Source organism: Mesoplodon densirostris, chromosome 5 (genome assembly GCF_025265405.1).
Source record: "Mesoplodon densirostris isolate mMesDen1 chromosome 5, mMesDen1 primary haplotype, whole genome shotgun sequence".
NCBI lineage: Eukaryota > Metazoa > Chordata > Mammalia > Artiodactyla > Ziphiidae > Mesoplodon > Mesoplodon densirostris.
The window spans coordinates 10,491,584-10,513,849 of record NC_082665.1 but is presented as its reverse complement, the minus strand read 5'-3'; the positions used below and the strand labels follow the sequence as shown (position 1 = coordinate 10,513,849).

The window sequence follows — 22,266 nt, the reverse complement described above, 5'->3', positions numbered from 1 at the left end:
CCCATCACAGAAACTTTTAGATGTTTTGAAATCTGGGTTTGTTGCTAGGTAAATACTGGGTATTTCAAGTTCAGTTCTGACAGATACATACCTCTTCCACTCCGACCGACAAACCTGAGGTCATTGAATCTCGCGACTTGGTTTTTCATGGCCGCTGTTGCATTTCTCAGTTCGGCTGAGTAGTTTTCATCATTGCCTGCCATCACAGTGACCAGAGTGCCATCTGGAACGTCCCCCAGTGCCACCACCTAAACACCAGACATCAGGCATGTTAGAAACTTTGATGTCATTTGCATAATTATTCTAAAATTGAATGTATATTAAGTGATGCTTTTTAGTTTGCAAAGGAATAACAGTCATAAATTAAGCAAAATAACAGAAAAGTTCTTAATGGGAAGATTTACTTTAAATTCCACTATGCAAAAATATAAATGTTTAAATAATAAAACATTCACCTGGTGAAGCCACATAAGGTCACAGAGCAGAGGTGGAATAAGACTCACTATAGCAAGGACTTTGAAAAGCTATGCTTTCTCACGAATACAATCATCTCTTAATTCTTCATATTTGAGAAACAGAATTCTTGTTTTTTATAAGTTTATAACCTAACCCATCTTTCATTTGTCTAGACCTCCACCGACAGGCCAAATAGGGCGGATTTTGCCTTTTAGATGTTTAAACTTACTTCTGCTAAAAGTAAATTTGATTGTTACCACTGAATTGCTGATGATTCTTGAATGACTTAAACTCTCCCTTAGCAATTAGTTCATCCTTGTTGTCCCTACTTGCTTCTACTACCTTGATTTTCACTAGCAGTGAATTCTGCTATGCAAGAGAAAAATATCAGAAACATGCCCTTGGCTTAATACTCACTACAAAATCAACAGACCTCAGAGAAGAGGGGTGCTCACTTTGATGTGCTCCTCTGAATTCAGGAGCTGAACTATGTCGCATTTTTATATCTGTGAATCCCAGAGATGTGTTAACTTGGGACCTTATAGATGATGGAGGTTTTCTCCAAACCCAGTTGATCTTGAAGAAGAATTCCTTCAATGTAACTGAATGGGAATGGATTTCCATCAGGACTACTAAAGTAAACCAGTAAATACATATTTTTTGACACTTAGGTAAAAAAAAAAAAAAAAGCAGCAATTTCAAGGTAAAATGCTTTAAAGAGCATGGCCCGAAGATGCTTCATGCAGTAGTATCCATTTCTTGATCATCATTTGACCCTTCTAGAAACTATTTTCTTGATCACAGCATTTATTCTTAGCTATATTTCCATTGTTTCTGTTTTTTAAGGTAGTTGTCAAATTTCAAATCAAGATAACCCAAGTTCTACTTATTCCTATTACTTGCGATACCCCTTATGGTACTTTCTCAGTCACTAGTGAAATGTGTGCTCATCATTCCAATTATATAATCATTTGGGGGGCTTTAGTTTTGAGCTGTGATAATAAAGCATCCTACAGTGATTATTCCTCCTTCTGTTCTCCACCTCCCCATTTTTACCTAATATTTGCTACATAATTTGGGGGGTTAACACCTATATTTCAGTCCTCTTTTTCTGTCTGTAAATAAGGCTGCCATAGGCTCCCTTGTATGATACAAAAGCCATGTTCCTCTAAATTCCCATCTTTATTGCCTGCTTAGTCATCACCCTTTCTCTGTGAGATCCAGATGACCAGCTATTGTTTTTATTCCCGAGGATGCTTTGGCTCTTGGATTCTAAGGAGTACGATGGGGAAAATGAACCAACTCACTATAAGGGGTGGACGTACTTCCAACCCCAGGACTACACCAGGAGAATCAATTCTCACAGCAATAGGTAGGCATGTTCTTCATCTATTTTATCCAACTTGCACTCTTATCTTTCTTTCCATCCAAATGGACGTGTTTTCTATAAAGGAAATTTAAAAACACAGCTATTTCTTCCTCAAGCACCCTCTAATTAGGTATTTAGAGCCCATTATAAGTATGTTAGTTGCGTTTAATTAAGAGCAATAATATGACAATTCCCTTTTGTTTCAAAAACATTACTGAAATAAATCTCCTTGATCAGTTATTTAGTTACTGTTACCCTTTTTTTTCTATTCCCATAAAATATACTTACTTTATTCTGTTTTTCTCAGTCTCTTAAAAATCCCCCCTCCTTTTTTTCCCCACTGTTTTCACTTCCCTCTGTAAAATTAGCTCACAATGTTGAAATGTCCTCCTTGAAAACATATTTTTACTTCCTTATCCCCATCTCCCTGTGATGACCTGGCATCTCTATTTTAATTCCACATTCAGTAAGTATACAGGGACCAGATCAACCACATGGTTTTCCAACTGAATAAGTCATTGTTGGTTAAATAGGTTAAAATAAATAAATCTTGTTTTATAACTACCAAATGTTTTCTAAATCACCTTCATCCTACTGGCCCCTCTCACAGTGCTCCATGCCTGTGCCTCACTCATCTTTCCAAAACTATCCTCATCAGTAATATGGCACATTCATGAGGCCAACACCAAACAGAAACAAATAGAGAGTAAAAGAATCATGGTGGCTAAACAAGAAAATGCTGTTGATGTTGGAATTTAAGACTAAACAAATCAGGAGTTTAACTCCTTCTTTTCCCTTTTTTTAAACTGTAGCAGGAGTCAAAGATATTTCGGGGCTCAAAGATCATTTACTTGGCCTTTTATTGATTTTTCATAGTGGGGGGAAGGGAAAGAATATTAAATCCAGGAAAATTACATTAATAAAGTATATCATCTAATTCTTAGCAAGCATTCTTAGACTAGGAAAAAAGAATTTAAATTTAAAACTAACGTGTCTATTAATTTGATACAGATTTGATCATTGATAGGCAATATGCAGAGATTTTTGAAAAAAATCTAACTTCAAACAGAGAAAAAGAAGCAACTGGAATGAAAAGCTATAAACAATAGGTAAGGAAACACAAACATTTACATTTTAACGCAGACCAAACAGACAAGAAGGGACTTGCTGGCCAAAGAATATCTCTTTTTTTTTTTTTTTTTTACTTCTCTGTTTTTAAAGTATCAGGAAGTTGGGCAAAATATCAAGCCTCCTCTATGTTACAGAACCTTCCCACACTGCTCTTGGTCGGCCTGTTCACAGTTCAAACTGGCATTTTAAACCAACTCTAGTTATATTGAAATTACAGTCACAATTCATTTATTTCAAATCCCTTAATTTTCCAGTGTTATAAAGAAAGCTGTAGGGTGGAAGTTAACATTCAGCTGAGATGATATTTAATGCAGAGCTAGGGGACCACGATCTTGCTGACACAAACGTTACTTATTTCTTTCCTATGAAAAGAATATTACTATCAGCGCCCAAGGCCTCTGAACTTGCTGAAGGCGTGTTTATGCCTTTGGACTCTGGTGTACCAGGGCCTAAATAAACTTTAATATTATAGTCTTACAAAATATATCCTAAGTCATCCAAACAGCTTTTTTGGCTGCTTCTGTAAATAACGGGTAACAGTAGCAAATTTAAGATTTTCTCGGTAGTAAAATAATGGATCTCTCCTAGGCTGAAAAATAAAGGTGTTTCGTGGGAGAAGGGGGGGCACTTTGGGGTCCAGGATAAGCAATTAGGACGACTGTAATCTATTTTAAGGAAAATTCATAACTTGAAATCTCCCTTTAGTTTCAAAGATTAAAGCTGAGGATTTACACGTATTCAGAAGACTCCTAAAGAATCACTTCAATGCTCTTTTCATCAATATCATCAGACTTTATCACTGTTTTTCATTTTCTCCTCCTTAATACAGGGAATGTAATAATTCTTTACTGATTAACTTCTTAAAGAGATTGTCTGAGGCTTATATAAGATCCAAATTTTAAAGTAATAATTTCTATAGAAACTGCTTGGGAGGTAGGTGGTGGAGGATGAGTACAGACTGGATTCAGGGACACATAGTGAATCAAGCCGGATACAGCCACTTTTTTCAAGTTTAGTTTGCTTTATCCCTAATCTTTGCGCTTGTTACCTCTCTGGAAATTTTGCCTGCTCCTTCCGTTATGCAAAGAGCAGGTCTCCTTCCGAAAGAGGCCCCTCTTTATGGGGACGGGAGTGGTGACAGATTATTCGTGGAGTGGTCTGATTCCTGTGCTGTCCTTCCCTTTTCCCCAAATGTTCTCAAGACCCACTTGAACTTTTTTCACGATATCTATACCTTGATCTTTAACCTAGAAACTATCACTCAGTAAAACAGAATTTTTTTTAAAGTGAATTGTCAAAAGTCATTTTAAAACGGAAACTTCTATGGTTATTAAGATTTCCGCTAAAAGGAATTCCCTGATGGCTCATGAAAACAGTTTATATGATTTTTTTTCATTCTTTTAGAAGAAAATAAATACTTTCATGTGGTGGCTTGAGAAATGACATCACTTTAACTCCTGAAGATTCTCGCTTAATCACGTAGTGCTTGGGGTGTGGGTTCCCTAGTAGAGGAGGAGAGATACAGAGGAGACTTGATTTACCCCAAAGGAAGCCACAGATCCCTGAGAACCAACACCCTTGGCGTGTCCAGAGCACCTGGTCTTAAAGGACCCTTTGGTTGATTATCAGCTTGTCTCCTCCCCTCTGTACTTATCTGAAAGTGACCCCAGGGCCCATCCCTGTCAGGTCCTCTGGAACTGAGGGAGAGCTGAGGAGGTCTGCCTGCTGAGTCTGTTTATGTAAAGGGATTAGAGTGATTTCAAATGGAAATGGGCTCCTAACTCAAACCTACAGAGCTGGAGGAAAGGACAGGAAAGAGGCCAGCGGCTGCTCAAACTTATCCTCATTTTCATCCCCCTCAAAAACTCCTGCTTTCAGAAGACTGAGGTAATTCTACAGACACAGCCAATTGCACTTTTTTGTTGTTGTTTGTTTTAGAAATCATAATCTAAGTTTGGAAGGTACGTAAAGCTTAAAAATAAAGAACTCTGACAGTACTTTTTTAAAAAAGTGAACATTATTCATTGTAAGTAACTCAAGATCCAGCACAGGCTTGGAACCATAAAAAGCTTATATTAAATTAATCTCCCCTTAAGGGGACAATTATTTAACCAGATTTTTTAAGAAAAAAGAGTAGCTGATCTTTACAGCTTTTTTTTTTTTTTTCCCCACCTGCTTTCCTTAGTCCCTTCAATGAACCGGAAATGACTGCACTGATTGTATTCAACTCACCCAAGACAGAAGAACTGAATCCCCACCGCCGAAATGAAATGTCTACTGTTTGCTGCCAGGGTGGCGGTGGTTGTCTAAAAACGCCCGCGGTTGTTTATGTATCCCCTTTGAAGGCCAAGGTTTTTATAGAGAGCTCAAAGCTAGGGCAAGATCAGGGGTGAAAAGTGAACGGGGACCTCTCAAGCTGCTCGGCTGAAGTTACCCGGTCCACACCGCCCCCTCCTCAAACAGCAAAGAGGGCGGATTAGACGCCCGTCTCACGCCAGACAGCCTTGCCTCCTTCCGCTGCCTCGGGCTTAAGCTAGGTGAGCCGGCGATAAAGTTCAGGAAGGTACCAGGCAAAGAAAGAGCATTCGCTACTTGCGGCTTCTGGCAGGAGCAGCCTAGAAGCTCGAAAAAACTCTTCAGAAAACTTTTGCAAACTTAACTACTCCCGCCGTGGACTTTGAACCTGCTAATTCCTACAGGGCTGTTAAAGAGGGGGTGGAAGTGGAAAGCCTTGACAGTTTTCCTTGTCAGTTTATTTACATTGACCCGAAGGTATAAAAGTATCTCTATTTTATTTCCTGACGTCTCCCTCAGAATGGTTTGGGTGTCAAGCCAGAGGTGGGGAGAGAAGCAGGGGAGCCGACAGACAGGCTTGTCCCTGCTGGGTTATAACTTTTCCTACTTTGGATCAAAGCTAAGGACCCCTGCCGGGGAGAGGTCCAGCCGGCCCTCAGTAGACGTCTTTGGGGGCATCCTGATTTTTTCGGCCATCCTTGGAGGCCGCCGAGGCCGGCTAAGGCGGGCCCCCCGAGGGTCGCCACGGCAACGCAGCATCCCCAGTCTCCCGAGCGCAGAGGGATGGACCACAGGCCTCAGCGCCGGCCCCTTTCTAGAACCCGGCCCCGCCTGCCTGGCCGCTGCCTTCCCTCGATCTCCCCGGCCTCGACCGGCCTCTGCCTGTCCTCCCTCCACCCGCTCCGGGCCGAGTACCTTGAAAGCGATGGGCAGGGTCTTGTTGCAACGCCAGTGCGTGGGCAGCACAGAGCACAGGAAGTTGGGGCTGTCGGTGCGCACCAGCTCGCCCGGGTGGTCGGCCAGCACCTCCACCATGCTGCGGTCGCCGCTCCTCAGCTTGCCGGCCAGGGCGGCGCCGGCGTCCGGGGCGCCCAGCGGCAGCGCCTCGCTCATCTTGCCCGGGCTCAGCGCGGTGGAAGGCGGCGTGAAGCGGCGGCTCGTGCTGGCATCTACGGGGATACGCATCACAACAAGCCGATTGAGTTAGGACTCTGCAAACAGCTCCTACCAGACGGCGACAGGGGCGCGGATCTTCAGCAAGCAGCTCCCGGGAGACCAACATACAAGTTCAGGGAGCTTTATTGTTGTGGGGTGGATGGGGAAGGGGGCAGACTAAATTACTAACAGTCCAGGAGGGGGGAAATTCTAGTTTTGCCGATCGGCCTCAGACCCACGCAGGACTCTTTAGCAACCGACCGCTCAGTGCTTTAAAAAGTGGGCGACCAGAATCCAAAGTCAAGTGCCAAGGGAGACTATCTTCTTCTGAGTCTTGCTTTGAGAGTTTTAAGTTCAGTCTTTGGCTGTTACCAAAGTTCCCAGAGGCAAAATTCCCATACACTTCCTAAAATATTTATGCGGAGAGCCAAAGGACCAGCAGATACATAATTTGGAAGTTCCAGTAGTTAACTGCCTGTCAGATTTTTCCCAGGTGAGTTTTGTCTAAAGTCCAACACAACAGAAAATACACGAGGAGTGTCTTCCAAATACGGCGCCACTTTTTATCATGCAAAACTGGCTTCGGTCCTCAAAAGCAAGAGCTGAGACTTCCAAAGGTCCTGCTTCTAATGTACGTGCACATATATATATATATAAATATATACATATGCTCTAATTCATAACATATTTACAATACAATCTGTAGAGAATTTAAACACAACAGAAATCCATTAATGTTCGCTGCAGGTTTTTTTTTCTTTTTTCTTTTTAAGTAGCCTTGAAACTCAGCTTCAGTAGTTGGAGAAGGGCTGGGCGAGAAGTACTTGTCATGTTCTCAATAAATTCTGGCAAAATGCTCAGTTCAGAAAATTCAGCTTTTCAAAGAAAAGCTAATCTTAAAAAAAAAAAAAAAAAAAAAAGTCCAAGTCAATGACACCTAGAGTTCAGCTCTCCACATCTGAGAACTCGGGCTTGGGGATATTGGTTAAGTTTGCGGCTGGTCCTGTGGTTTGGTGGGAGGTGAACAGCAGCCGAGTCACACGCACGCAGGCACACACTCTTCGGAAGCCAGCCGCTGTCTGCATCGACTGCGGTGAGTCAGCCCCGACTTGGGCAGTAGCGAGACGATCTTCCTCCAACGTCGCCCCAGCGTCGGCCGGTTAACTACTCAGACGCGCCAATACCCACGATCACAGCGTAACCGCAGCAGGTGGAGCGGGCCTTGTGAGGCTCCGCAGCGCAGGTCGTAACAGACGGGGCGGCTCGAGTTACACAAGCACGCACACACTGCCACGCTCACGCAACTTCACCACTCGCCTCGAAGCACAGCGTACTTTCTCCAGCAGTTGCCAAACGAAACAACCGGGGGAAAGTTCACACCCAGGAAAGAAGTTGAACCATCCAGCCAAGAAACCAGTTCATTCAAAAGTAAGAAAGAAAGAAAGAAAAAAAAAAAAAAAATCGAAGCTCCGACGCGGGTCAAGGAGAAACGGTAAAGACTGACTTTCTTCTGGAGTCCCCAGGAGCCCCGGAAGAGGTGCCTGCCGGCGCAGGGCCGGGCAGCGTGGTGCCCTGGCTGGGTCAGGCCGCAGGACGCCCGTCCTGCCTGCGCCCGCTGGCTCTATGAATGAGAGTGCCTGGAAATGAACGTGCTTTTACTGTAAGCCCGGCCCGAGGAATTCCATTCCCTCAGCTCGTTTGCATAGGGGCGGCCGCTGGCCAATCACAGGCCTTTCCGGTATCAGCCAGGGCGCGGCTCGCGGCCGCGGGCTCCTGGAATTGGCCCGCGCGCCCCCGCTGCCGCCACGCGCTACTGTACGCAGCCGGGGTGGAGAGTCCACCGCCGCCGCTGCCACCCGGCGCTCCCCGGGCATCCGCATCCACGCACACACACGAACACACGCACACGCTCCCACGCTCGCCCCAGGCCCCGCCCCGGTGCGGACCGCGGCCCTGCGGCTTTGCACACCCGCGGGGTTGTGTGGCCGCCTGCTTTGGGGCTGCAGTGAACGGCCTCGCCAGTGACGGCCGCGGTCCAGGGACCGAGGAGGTGGAGAAGAGGAGGCCTGCCGGCCTGGGGAGGACTCGGGCAGCTTGCTGAGCCCCGAGCGGCCCGGGACCGGAGACCTGCCGAGGGAGGCGCCCCGCGAGCCATGGAGATGAATCAGCCGCCGCGAGGCTCCGGAGACCGGGGCCGTATCGGCCGGGCGACCCCAGGCCCTGCGCGGCCGCCCGCGGCCGAGCCTCTGCTTTCCCGGCGTGGATGGGATTCGGCCGCGAGGGGGCCGGAGGGCGGAGGGCCCGGCCGGGGAGCCGTTCAGCGCGCCCACACGGCCCCGTTGGCAGCTGCGGCGAAGTGGCGCTGATTCATTTAATGAGGCCAGAAGGTTGTCGTCTCCACAACATGGTTTTTGTGTTTTTAGTTTCTCTCTTGGCTTATTTTCTTTAATTGGTGTTTTTTCGCCGCGGCTGGGCTGCGGATTAATTACGCAGCGCGCCTTACTCGGGTTGATTAAGTTTAGCGGCGAGCAAAGGAGTTTCGTAGTTAGAAAAGAAGAGCAAGCGACTGGAAAGTTGAAAGCATCCGCTCGGCTCCCTCCCCATCCTCGGAGCGTCGGCTCCCTCGCTAGGCCCAGGTCGCCCGCGCCCCCCACCCACCTCTGGCTCCCCGGAAACGGCCCCGGCTCCGCTCCCTGCCCGCGCGTGGGAGCCGCCGCGGGTGTTAAACCCACCCCGGCTTTGCGCGCTGGCGGGAACTTCCCCCGCTCCAGTCCCCGCGGCGCCGCGGGCATTTTCGCGGAGCTTAGAGGGGTCACGCCCCCGCCCGGCCGCGGGGCTCCCCCCCTCCGCGCGGAGCCCACCCGCTCCCTCCCTCGGGGGAGGGCGCTCACCCACTCCCCCCCGTCGACTCCCCGGTTAGGGGTCTCTGGCCCTCCCCCCGTGGGTCCCCTCCCTGCCGCCGGTCCGGACTCTCCTCGGGCTCTGGCGCTGTGGCCTGCCGGAGGCAGGGGCCTTGGCGAGCCAGTCGCGGAGGCCTTTCCGGGCGCCCAGGCAGCTTCCCTCGCCCCAGGCCCAAAGAGGCCGGGAGATGCTGCGGGCCGCGGCCTCGGGGCGGACGCCAGGGGGCAGCAGCCGCCCTCGCTCGCTGCCCCGGGCGCCCAGTGGCAGTGCAGCGCGCCGGGGGAACGCCCCCGACGGCGCGGGGCTCTGCCGGCCTTCTCGCGGCCTTTGGGTCTCCCGTACGAACTTCAGTTGGGGAAGAAACGACAAGAAATGACCGCCCAAGCCAGCCTGCGCGGCATTCCTCCCCCCGCCCCACCCGCTATACCGGCAGCGCAGCTGGCGGCCAGGGAACCCTCGGACAGGGGTCCCGGCTGTCCCGGCCGGCGCGCGTCAGGGTCTCTTCTCGAAACCCCTTTGCCCGGACCCCGCCGTTGGCCGGCCCCAGGCCGTCGGTGCTGCAGGCGTCCCGGGCGCCCTCCATCCTGCCCGGCTTCTCCCCACGTGGGCCGGTCCCCTCGCGCCCCTCGCTCCGGAAAACCCGGGACGTTTGGGAGCTCCCAGGCCCCAGCTGCATTTTGTTTTCATGGGTCTGGGATCTCAGAAAACGCCTTTGTATTTTTCTTTAAAAGTAATTTTGAAGAAGCCGCATTTCAGGTGTAAAGGCCCCAAACGTCCTCTCTCCACCTGGGCCGAGGGATTCCAAATACTGCGCAGTCCCAAACCTCCCTGTCTGCCGCCCCTCCTGTCCGGGGCCACAGTCGCTCTGCGTCCGGGCTCGACGCTGCCCGCTCTAGAGGCGAGTTCGGGCGGAGTGACATCTTTCTGCTTCAGCTCAAGTGCATTTCCCTAAGAGCCGATCAAGCGCTCCTGGGGGCCGCCTCCAAGTGCATCCCCGTAGACCCCCACGGACGGGGGCTGGGACTCTGGGGATGTAGCGGTCTGGGGTGTGCCGCCGCTCGGAAAGGTCAGAGAAGGCTCCTCTGGGGCTGCGACCGTTTGCCTGAAACCCTAAACCTTGCGAGGGGCTGCGGGGCGCACCCCGCGCTGCGGTCTCCCGGGCGGGGATCAAGTTCCCTTAGTAAGGTACAGCGGTAGATGCACCAGGCTTAGCCTTTCAAGGGCAGCGCCGTGGGCGCTGCTCAGCTCAGAGTCTCAACCAGTAAATCCCGAGTTCGAACGCAGACACGGATGATAATAGCAAGGAAAGCTTTTGCTGATTTATTCTGAATCGGGCCGCCGGGCGTTTGGGGCTAGCCAGACTTTGCGCAGGTTGTAACTGCGTTGCGCGGTGCACGCTTGAAAACCAGAAACAAACAACACTGCCCCTCCTTATCGAGGGACTAAAATGAATGGAAAGCAGGCAGCATGGGGCTCAACTAAAGGGTACCCGGAACCCCTTAGTCTGAAGGACTTTTTACATAGTTTATGAAGTTGAGTAACGTCATGTACGAAATGAAGAATTCATTTCCACCAGGAGCGCTCATTTAAGGGGCGATGTAGAATTTCCCTTCCCCTGCCTCTCTTAAGAGAAAAGGAAAGGAAACATTACAGTATACACTCCTGGTGTTTCCCTGGAATAATACTAAAATCTACTTTTGTCATAATACAATACAAAAAATATAACGAAGTCGTATGTTGGGCGGATGCTATGTGACAGATTCTTCCAAATTTGCTGCATGGGGGAAGTTTCAAAAAGGCTCATCAACTGATTGAATGAAATGTAAGTTTTCACAGTGAATTTAAAAAGCAGTATTTGGTTAGTTGGAAGAAAAAAAAACAAACAGTTTCACCAGAAAAAAACAGCTTATTGACAGTTTTTTCTACAACTTTAGGTAAATATATAACTATGGGGGGGTCTCAGAAAATATCTAAATATTTTACATTTTTTGCTCTTTCAAAACCCTCTCAAAAATAAAGAAGATTCAACCATTCTCTTAAAATCCCCCTCTGTAATATGATATTTCTAAAATTACATTTCTAAAAATGTAATATTTCTAAAAGAACTATTTCTGTTTTCAGTGACTATTTTAATGAAAATAAAAATACGGAGAATGTATTTTGCTAGTGTTTCTGGACCAAACTGCTTCAGTTTGTACTAATGTCACAGGGAGGGAGAACAATTTTGTTGAAGACTAACATACATGTTAATGTATGTACAATACACACTGTCCAGTTTTCAACATTGGAATTTAATTAAACATCCCCTCCCCCCAGTGGATTTGAGATTATTTCACTTTTGAAGTCTAATAACTTTGCGGACAAGATCCCTTAGTTCTTCCACTATGTCCTTCCTCTATGTGATGACTTCCATGGGATCCTGCGGTTGATATGTGACTATTTCACTAACTTTGTAAATCAATTTACAACTCACAAGTAGCAAATTGAGAAAAAAAATTTTAAATCTTTTTAAAAATTATGGATGCTTAGTAAACATTTTACTCTCATAAAAATTTTGCATTAACACTGCTATAGCAAAAGTAATAAACTAGGTAATAACACATAGAAGCCAAGCTCTATTTTTTTTTTAGAGAGTCATATAGAGTCATTTAATAATAAACAGCAGAATGCACCTGTGGTAAACGCTGTAGAACCGAGGGTATCTTTTAAAGTTTCATTGGAACATTTTATATGTTTGACATTTACAATATGGAAAACAGCTTTTAAGTATTTTTGAATCAGCAAAAAAAGTTTTGATTATTTGGTTAATTTATATCGTGAGTTATTTATAGCGATACATGGATAAAATGTCATAAATATGTATATATGAATGTGCATATTTTGTTAAAAATATAATTTGGAATCTAACATACCGTGAACGTCTCTAGATGGATTCATTCCATGTACACATTCTGAAAAAGTAGAAAGTGGGAAAATAAAAATAATTGTATGAATATACTGACAGCAAACACCAAATTTACCAAAGTTGATTAATTTAATTGTAATTGGAATCAGTGCCAGTGTAAAAACTAAATCCCCCCTCTCATTTTTTTTGGTAGCTTGTTGCCTCTCACACTTTGTTAGCACTGGAGATTTTTATTGCATATTGTCTAGCTTTGGCTCAAAATTAACTTAAAACACTAAATCATTATATAAAAAATGAACTGTTACCTATGCATATGATTTTTATGTACCTTTGACCAATGTTTTCCATTGCTAGGTAATACTGAATCTTTATCTTTCATAGAATCACCTCTTTCAAGCTCTATATGTGATGCAAATGTGATTATTTAATGAACATTAAAAATCCATTTGGAGAATGTAAGGATGGATCACAATTCATAGTGATATTAAAACCAAACCCAACTTAATACAAAAACATTAAAAAATCTGTAACATGCTGGAAGCTAAATGCAAGAAGTAAAAATATGAATAGTTTTCAAAGTGATAAACAATTTGGAATACACCTTCTAAAAGAAACAAACTAGTAGATAAATGTTATGATCATTTACTTCCAATGATAGGACATTTTAGAAATATTCCCTCTTTGCTTGATTTCCTTTCCCTTTACTAGGAGGGCAGATTATTTATATGGAAAGCTTTCATTCTTAAAGTAACAGATGATATCAATCATTTTTGAAAATATTTGTCATATGATAATTTCTATATATGAATCACTATATACCACTGCATGTACAGTTACAGGTAAAGTCACAGGTAGGTCCATTAAGCAAAGCCATATGAAGCTATTTCTCTTTCCCTTGAATATCTATGTATAATGTTCTGAATGTGAAATTATTCCATCAGCCTTGTATATTGATAATGGTCAGCACTGAATGATTAATGTGGAGGAAATAGCATTTTTCAAAGCCTTAGGATTTGAGCATTTCAAATACTGCAGACCTAAAGCTTTCAACTCCACTGCACAATATTAGTATAACATAGCTTAAATAAAACCTTTAAAACTAAGAAAGGAAGTAATTATTTCAGATTTCCGGATGATGTATGAATAGGCAGGAGAACAAGATCTTCAACTCCTTAGTCTTATATTTTTGCCAAAGCAAAAAGGGCAACTAAAATGATAAGGGGCTCTGAAGGACTGCCCTATGATAAAAAATTAAAGGAATTCAGTATGTGTAGTCTTAAAGGAGCATCCTTAAAACACACACATACACACACACACACACACACAAGATTGTGGTTTACAAGTACATAAAGTGACTCCATAAAGATTTTTTAAAAACAGAGCAGGGAAAGAATTATTTGCACTAATAATGAATGATAAGGCAAAAAATAACAAATATACCCGAAAGTTAGTAAGTTTAGTTTTAATAGGCATGGGGGTCGGAGGAAATCCACAACAGTAAGATTGACCAGGCAGCTGAGTTTACACTAAAGAGACCCAACAAAACTAACCACCCTGGAAATTCTCTCTTGAGACTCCGAGGAGCCTTTCCCTGTCTGAGCCTGAGAAATATGAGAAGCAGAGTGGAAAGGCAAGTGTTTTGTCTACACACCTAATATTTCAGTGATTCTGAGAGAAGAGCCAAGATTTTTTTTCTAAACCTAAAAGCAAAGGCAGAAGTAGTGGATTTTGAAAGGTGTGCATGCGGTCTGTTGAAAGCTTTCTTAGTTTGCCCTGTGTCAGTAGCTTTGAGGACACACCATTAAGCTGGGGGGTGTTGGAGGGAAGAGAGAAGGGATGGGTGTCTGTACATGAAGTCATACCTGTAAAGATTTGTAATGATTTGCCCAAGGAGCTGTTAAAGGTGCTAGAACCTGAACTGTAAGAGAGGGGAGGTCTTGGACGTTCATGACAGTGAGAGCTGACTCCGGGGAGCATATCCTTCCACTCTCTCCATTGAATGCTGCTGTATGCCAGGCCATGGCCAAAATGCTTTCGGATACCTCGTCCAGTTTATTCCTTGCAACAATGCCATTACCACCCCATTTTACAGACCAGGAACCTTATACTTGGAGAGCTTAGGAAACCTGCCCAAAGTTGCTTCACGCTTGATCTCTGTGTACACACACACACACACACACACACACACTTGCATCCCCACATATGGGTCTACACACATGATGAGCTGTTTCTTTTAGACCACAACTATGTATCTTTATCGGTGTCCTTTGTAGCCTTCTGAAAAATTAACTCTGATCTCATCTTTCACTTTTAGCCCCCGGTCTCAAGGTCTCCATCAGAAAACAGCCCTGAAATTCTTTACCCTGCAAAATCTCAAATATTTAGGAGTCATATCCTGAGGTTATTTCTGGCCATCTACAAAGTTTGAGGAGCAGATCAAGGTCGCTTTGGCCAATAAGTGAGAGCAATGGAGTGTCAGACTGTTGATGGACACGTGTGTAGGTCCAGGGAGCTGATGGGAAGAGGCACAGGGGTTGGCACCACCTGGTGGGCTCTGGAAAGACTTCTTTCCTGGTTAGAGATGATATTTGATTTGACCCTTGGAGGTCGTGTAGATTTTCACCAGGTGCTTGGGAGGGTGGAAGGAAGGGCTTGAGGTGGGGAGTGGGGAGAGAAGCCTTTCCAGGCAGAAGGATGAGCCTGAGAAAGGCATGGATGAAGTTATGACACAGACCGGCAGTACAGTTGGAGCATAGGCTGGGGATCAGGTTGGGGTGTGGCAGCTCGTAAATGACAGGACGCCGGCAGATGTGAACGCAGGTCAGAGGCAGCTTACACAGCCTAAAGAAATCTGAACTTCAACATGAGGGCAATGGGTTCTATCAGAGCCTTGAAATCTGGGAAATAACATAACAAATACATATTTTAGGAAAATAAATCTGTCGGAGGTGGATAGGTGAATTAGAGGGGGTAGAGAAGGAGCAGGAAACTACAGCCTTGCCAGGCAAGGACTCATGAGCATTAAGGTGGAAACAATGGGGACAGAAAAGGGGGTACTTAGGTGAGGGAGGGAGAGGGGTCTTCCCCCATGTCCGGCCCAGGTGCCATTAGTAGCAGTCAAGACCAGAGAGGATGGGTTTGGGGGTAGACATCAGGAATCAGCTTGGATTGGACAGAAAAAAATTATAGGTGCTGGTGGAAAAAGCAGGAGGAATGGGTGTTGTGTAAGCTGCTAAGTTTGTGATCATTTGCTAGTTTGGCAGCAAGAGAAAACTACCACACCGAGCACGCCTTCCCCTCCTCTTATTGTTTTAGGGAGACGCTGCCTGTGTGCTTAGAAATCTCTGTTTCTGGGGTTCCGTGGCAGGAAGCCACACACCTAAGTCACTGTTCTCCAAAAGTCCTGTCAGTGATGAAGCTGATAGTTTGGTCTCTGTCTGCTTGACTTTGCCTGTCTCACAGGTGCTTCTAGATCATTGGGGAGCGAGGGTGTCTTTTATTGGCCCTCCTCAAGCCAACTCTGTACCTGTGTCATTCTCTTCTGATTCGCCCTCACCCCACACAAACACATAACCACTACAGTTTGGATACCTTACCAGTGAGGCTCCCTCCTCTTCAAGTACTAGACAGTACTGGATAAACAAGGTGTATCCCAAGCCCTTGGGAATCTGGTTAAGTGCAGATTCTGATTCAGCAGGTTTGGGGAGGGGCCTGAGGCGCTGCATTCCCAGCAAACTCCCTTTGATGCCACTGCTGCTGGTTCAAGGAACCCACTCAGAGTTGGCAAGGCCAACTGCTCAGTACCCAGCAAACATTGTGCCTAGCACACACTGGACTGCAGTCTCTGAAAGGTTTCTGTGGCTTCCCTGGTGGCGCAGTGGTTAAGAATCCACCTGCCAATGCAGGGGACATGGGTTCGAGCCCTGGTCCAGGAAGATCCCACATGCCGCGGAGCAACTAAGCCCATGTGCCACAACTACTGAGCCCTTGTGCCACAACTACTGAAGCCCACACACCTAGAGCCCGTGCTCTGCAACAAGAGAAGACATCGCAGTGAGAAGCCTGCGCACCACAAGGAAGAGTAGCCCCCGCTCGCTGCAACTAGAGAAAGGCTGTGCACAGCAACGAAGACCCAACTCAGCCAAAAATAAGTAAATAAAATAAATAAATTTATTAAAAATTTTTTAAAAATTAAAAAAAAAGGTTTTTGTAAACGGCATTGCAAATTGACATGAAATCTATCTCTGATTGGACTTTTAAAATGAATGGGGTGGACTGAATGTTTGCATACCTCCCCCAGCCAAACTCATACATTGAAGCCCTAAACCCTAATGTGATGGTATTAGGAGGTGAGGTCTTTAGGAGGTCATTGGGTTTAAATGAGGTCATGTGGGTGGGGTTCTCATGGGATTAGTGCCCTTGTAAGAAGAGACTGGAGCCCTTCTCTCTCTCTCTCTCGTCATGTGAGCACACAGCAAGAAGGCAGCCAACTACAAGCCGGGAAGAGGGCTCTCACGAGACCCCAACCATGCTGGCATCCTGATCACAGACTTCCAGTTAACAGAACTATGAGAAATAAATTTCTGTTGCGTAAGCCACCCAGTTTATGGTATTTTGTTATAGCAGCCCTGAGTTGACTGAGACAACCATGATAATAGAAGCTCCCTTTTATCAGTGCGTCAGACCTCACACTAATGATTTTACATGCATTATTCCATTTAACCCGCTAGCAGCAAACAGTCCATAATTATTCCCTTCACTTTACAGATGAAGAAATTGAGATTCAGTAATTGGCCCAATCTGAACCCATGCAATTTGCCCCTGGAGTGCCAGTCACAGCCAGCAAGCTAAACCATCTTGCAAGATTCATATCATTATGCTATTATCAAATTTCTTTACTAGTTCTTGACAAGTTGCCTTTAAACCATGTGGGCATTCTTTCTTATTTTGAGCAGCACTGTCCACTAGAAATGTAATATGAGCCATATATGTAATTTAAAATTTTCTAATAACCACATTAAAAAAGTAAAGAGAAATAGGTGAAATTAATTTTAATAATATATTTTATTTAACTTAGTATAGCCAAAACACTTTCATTCCAACATGTAATCAATATAAAAATTGTTAATAAGATATTTTACATTCTTTTTCTTTTTTTTTTAGTAAGTTTTCAAATTCCTGTGTGTATTTTACATTCACAGTGCAGCTCAGTTCGGTCTAGCCACGTTTCAGGTCCCCAAATGTCACCCGTGGCTAGTGGTTACTTTATTAGGCAGTGCAGTTCAAGGGCAACCACTCAAAACACAATTCCCTCTGAAGAGCAGTTTTGCTGCTATTCTGCTTGTGTTCAAGTGAGCCTTGTTTTTAACCTGCTATTAGCAAAGGCCATTAAGTAATTCATCTTCCTTGACTCATTTTCCCTCTGAGCTGTCCTGAAGCAAAGTTCAGGATTTTATTACAGCATCACTTGATTGGCTTGTAGTCATAAGGAGACACACACACGGTGAAAACAACTAAATTGCAAAGGCCTCCTGACCACTGTCGTTGCCACTAAAGCATTTTCACAGCCATGGCTAAGCTACAAGTCTACTTCATGCAGTGTTCATTTCCATTTAATGTTTACCAGCTGCCGATGCCACAGCCCATACAATATGCTTTGGTTTCTTTGACTCTGAAAGAATACTACCAAAGTATCTCTTGACCCTTTCTTTTCCAATATACTTGTTTTTCTATGAAATTCATATAGGCAACACGGATTAGAACAAGAGGTTTTACTTTTACTAGCTCATGACTTCAAAATGATTGCAAAGTGATTCAGTGATATTCTCAAATAGCAATTCTTATAAACAGGTTTATTTTGAAATATAGCATATAAATTTTTCAAACAAAAAAGCCACTCAGTATGTCAATTTGCTAGCAATCGTGAGGTAGCTCCTGGCCTCAGTTATGGAGTGGGTCCACCTGTCTTTCTTCCAGTCCTCAGAAGAGACAACAAAGAAGAAATATGGAGTCAGGTCTGTAACAGAAACCACAGGCCCTACCTCACTACATTTTTTCCTCCGGGGCTGCTGGAACCTTCAAAGGTCTTAGTATCTCTCTCTCTCTCTTTTTTTTTTTTGACTTTTATTTTTATTTTATTTTTTTTATTAGAGTATAGTTCCTTTACAATGTTGTGTTAGTTTCTACTGTATGGCAAAGTGAATCAGCTCTACATATACCTATATCCCCTCTTCTTTGGATTTCCTTCCCATTTAGGTCACCAGAGAGCACTGAGTAGAGTTCCCTGTGCTATACAGTAGGTTATCATTAGTTATCTATTCTATACATAATATCAATAGTGTATATACGTTGTAGAGATGTGGATGGACCTAGAGACTGTCATACACAATGAAGTAAGTCAGGAAGAGAAAAACAAATATCGTATATTAACGCATATATGTGGAATCCAGCAAAATAGTACAGATGATATTATTTGCAAAGCAGAACTAGAGGCATAGATGTAGAGAACAAATGTATGGACACCAAGGGGGGAGGGGGGTGGGAGGAATTGGGAGATGGGGTCCGAGCATCTCTTAAGAGCAAGCATACCTGGTTTCCACCCCTTAGTGTTTTGGGTTGGGTACAAAGGTCAGGGGGCTGATGCGCAGACCCTAGAAGGGGTCTGGATCTTCCCCACATTCTCTTTGGCCCCATTTAAATGAGAGACTGAGAAACCACTTGCTGTGCATGAAACTAGTTCTCTCTTTGAGTGCTTTCCCTTATGCAAGCACTATGGAAAGTACCCAAGTGTCAAGGAGTGTCCCAAAGTCTACTACCCTTGAGGAACAGGGAGGTGAATTACGTATTTTTCTATGGCTTTGAGTCCCTTAATTGGGGAATGTTACAGCAGTCAAGTTTTCTGGCGGATGATGGAAGTAGCGTCTATTAAAAAAGTTACTTTTAGAGTCTGCTTTACTTTAGACATTTTAATTAGTATATTTAAAACAATTTCTGCTGCTATGAATTAGAAACAAAACACAAGTTTTCTAAGTTGAGGAAAAGAATAACTGAATGAATGTCTGAATGAATAAACAGGAATCTCGGTCCTTGTTTCCCATGGGCCCTTCCACAGGGAGCTCTCCTCCCCAAATCAAGCACTTTTGTTTTATTCCTTGTATTTATAGTTTATCTTTACCCTCTCACTGGGGCAGTTTTGACCTGGGATGGTCTAACTTTTTTTCCTTCTGCAACATTTATGTTTAAAAATAATCAGGTGAGTCAGTTTAACTGGTTCTTGAACTGCTAGACATAGGGAGGAGGGTTGGGGGTTAATTGTGGGTCTGTTTGATTAGTCACTTACTTTGTACTGGTCTCAGTTTCCTCACCTACAAAATGGGAGCCTTGGGCAAGAAGGCTTTCCAGCTCCATGAACTTTATATATAAACGTCACTTGGAACTGTGAGAAATTGACCTGGTCTGGTGCTGACTGAAGTCAGCATATGGCTGGGGTGAACTTGGATTTTGAGTGAGGAGGAGAAAGGAAAGAAAAAGGGGAACATAGAATCAACTCAAGATAATATATTCTAAGGGTGTTACCAATTTACATAGGGTTCCTCTAACTGCACATATGTAATTTCTATTCATTCAAGCAGGCCTGAGGAGCTGTGATTTGAACAACCACACAAATAATTTTGAGATTCTACATCTTCTAGAAAATAACAGAAATACATTGGTGTTCTGTACTTATAATTTACATAGGATTGAGATTAGAGAGAAACACATATTTACTCACAAATATTACTTATAATTTATTACTACAGTTATTTTAAAATATTAAAGTTATCCTTTCACTAATTCTGTTTTCTCCATGTCAACCCAACTAGCGAGGTTTCACTATATACTGTATTATATAATAACTAAAACATAATATGGGTATACAACATAGTTTAATTCCTTTAGAATAAAAACTAAAGGCTCTTTGTCATTATTATTACAGCTGTTAGTACATCAAACTGGAGCTTTTTCCCCCCCACTGAAATAAAAAATTTTCTATCTGTGATCCCATACAGACGGTAGAGAAATTTCCCCAAATATAGCAGAACTTTCTAGAAAGAGAATCTAAAGTCTTGAGATAAATCTTGGGTGCTGACTCCCCAGTCTGTCCTAGACATGGGAAGTCTACCTAAGAATCAAGTATAAGAAGTATATTTATCTGTGAAGGAATTGCTGAGATATCTATATCGATCAATTAAATAATAAATTGCCAACTGTTGGTCTTAGAGGGTTTTTACAGGCATTCAGACAAGATTAATCCTTTTGTATTAATCCTTTTGTATTAATCCTTCTATCTTCAGGTTTGGAAAACAGAATTTTATATGGAATAATGGGCTAAGACTATCATTATCCTGCTTTCTGTGAGGTCATGGAATTATACTCCACAAAAGCTTTAAAATTTCATGTTGTAGTATGAAATTAAAAAGAGCCTAAAAAAAATCAGCAACAATGGAAGCAATCATTCTATGTAATTGAAGAATTACATTTTCTAAGTTTCATAAATATCCTAAGATCTGCATTGTAATTACAAATTTTCAGATTACAGTAATAATATTAGAAAATCAAATATTATATATTTGATGTTCCAGTAACAATCACATTTTTATGGATAAGGCTCCAGACACTGAAGTGGAATATTAACAATTTTGTTAACAACTAACAAGTATATATTGTATGACACAGGAGATATAGTCAATATTTTATAATAACTATTGGGCTGGCCAAAAAGTGCGTTCAGGTTTTTCCCAAACTGGTTCTTGAACTGCTAGACATAGGGAGGAGGGTTGGGGGTTAATTGTAGGTCTGTTTGATTAGTCACTTACTTTGTGCCGGTCTCAGTTTCCTCACCTACATCTTACGGAAAAACCCAAGCGCACTTTTTGGCCAACCCAATATAAATGAAATATAACTTTAACAATTGTGAATAACTGTGTTGTACACCTGTGACTTATATAATATTGTACAGCAACTATATGTCAATAAAAAATGTCTGTTTTAATTAGAACAATTTTTGTGGAGATTTTTTAATGAAACATTATTGCCTATTTCTCAATCAAGCAATGGTCAAGTCCGATTTAAACTTTCGGATAGGATTGTCTTGGACTTGCTTAGAAAAACACTATAATTTAAACCTACTCAAAAAATGAAACAAATTTTACTACGTTTTTTGAATGAATAATGGTGCTAATTCTAGAGAGTTCACCTCTTCTTAAAAGGTAGAAGGGAAGAGTGAAATAATTTTTAACAAAATTAAAAGCAGCTGAAAAATAGATATTATCTGTTAGCTAATTTACACTTATATGTACAATGAAAGCAATATACAGAGATGATCCAAAACGTATTAAAAATGATTAAACACACAAGCTCAAAGATTTTTGTCATAAATTTTTGCAAAGCTGGTAGTTTTTTTAATAGCAAGAGCAAAGGAACAGATGACTGGCCAAATATGATGACAAATAAGCCCTCAAATGAACTCCAGTTCTTTTCTAGTTGAACTACTGATCTGGAAGTTCACTGATGTTTAGCAACTACAAGGGACTCCCATAATTCTTGTTTCTCTTGTCACCTTAACAATTCCATTGCCCATGAAGATACCCATCCCAGGAGAATTTCACAGGCATTATTGGGAAATACAGTACTCTAGGGTAAGTTTTGAAAAAGGGTGTGAAATAACTATTTATATAAATGTGGATTTGAATAATTTTTAAAAAGCGTTCAATTACAAGAAGTTCTATAATTGTCACCTTCTCCATTTAAGGGGACATCTCACTTTTTCTTTGGAGAAAAATATCCCAGATCAAGCCTATTCACTTCTGAATTAGGAAATATTTATTTAGCTAAGAACTCTCTTTTGCCGAAGACACCACGTAGTGAAATGGATTTCTAAGGAGGGAAGAAGAAAACTTTACTCAGTGTGCCATTGGGGGATCCCCTCTGTGTCTGTAAACACCACGCTGAGTTGTCAAACTGAGCTGACTCCAGGTTTTGCAGAATGAGGGAGAGTGTCCAGAAATTTCCTTGT

The 22,266-nt window shown here is 43.4% G+C and overlaps 1 protein-coding gene across 3 annotated transcripts in view; it reads right to left on the bottom strand.

The window, feature by feature from the left end:
* RUNX1 (RUNX family transcription factor 1) overlaps positions 1-22,266 on the bottom strand; it is a 244,883-nt gene that overhangs the window by 83,200 nt on the left and 139,417 nt on the right. For 2 of the 3 annotated variants that reach the window (XM_060098514.1, XM_060098511.1), the window contains exons 3-5: positions 12,220-12,258; positions 6,167-6,420; positions 92-248 (exon numbers count right to left, since the gene is read on the bottom strand). In XM_060098514.1, coding sequence (XP_059954497.1) covers positions 92-248; positions 6,167-6,420; positions 12,220-12,258 — 450 coding nt within the window. The remainder of the gene's footprint in view (positions 1-91; positions 249-6,166; positions 6,421-12,219; positions 12,259-22,266) is intronic. The other variant, XM_060098512.1, reaches the window with a different exon arrangement.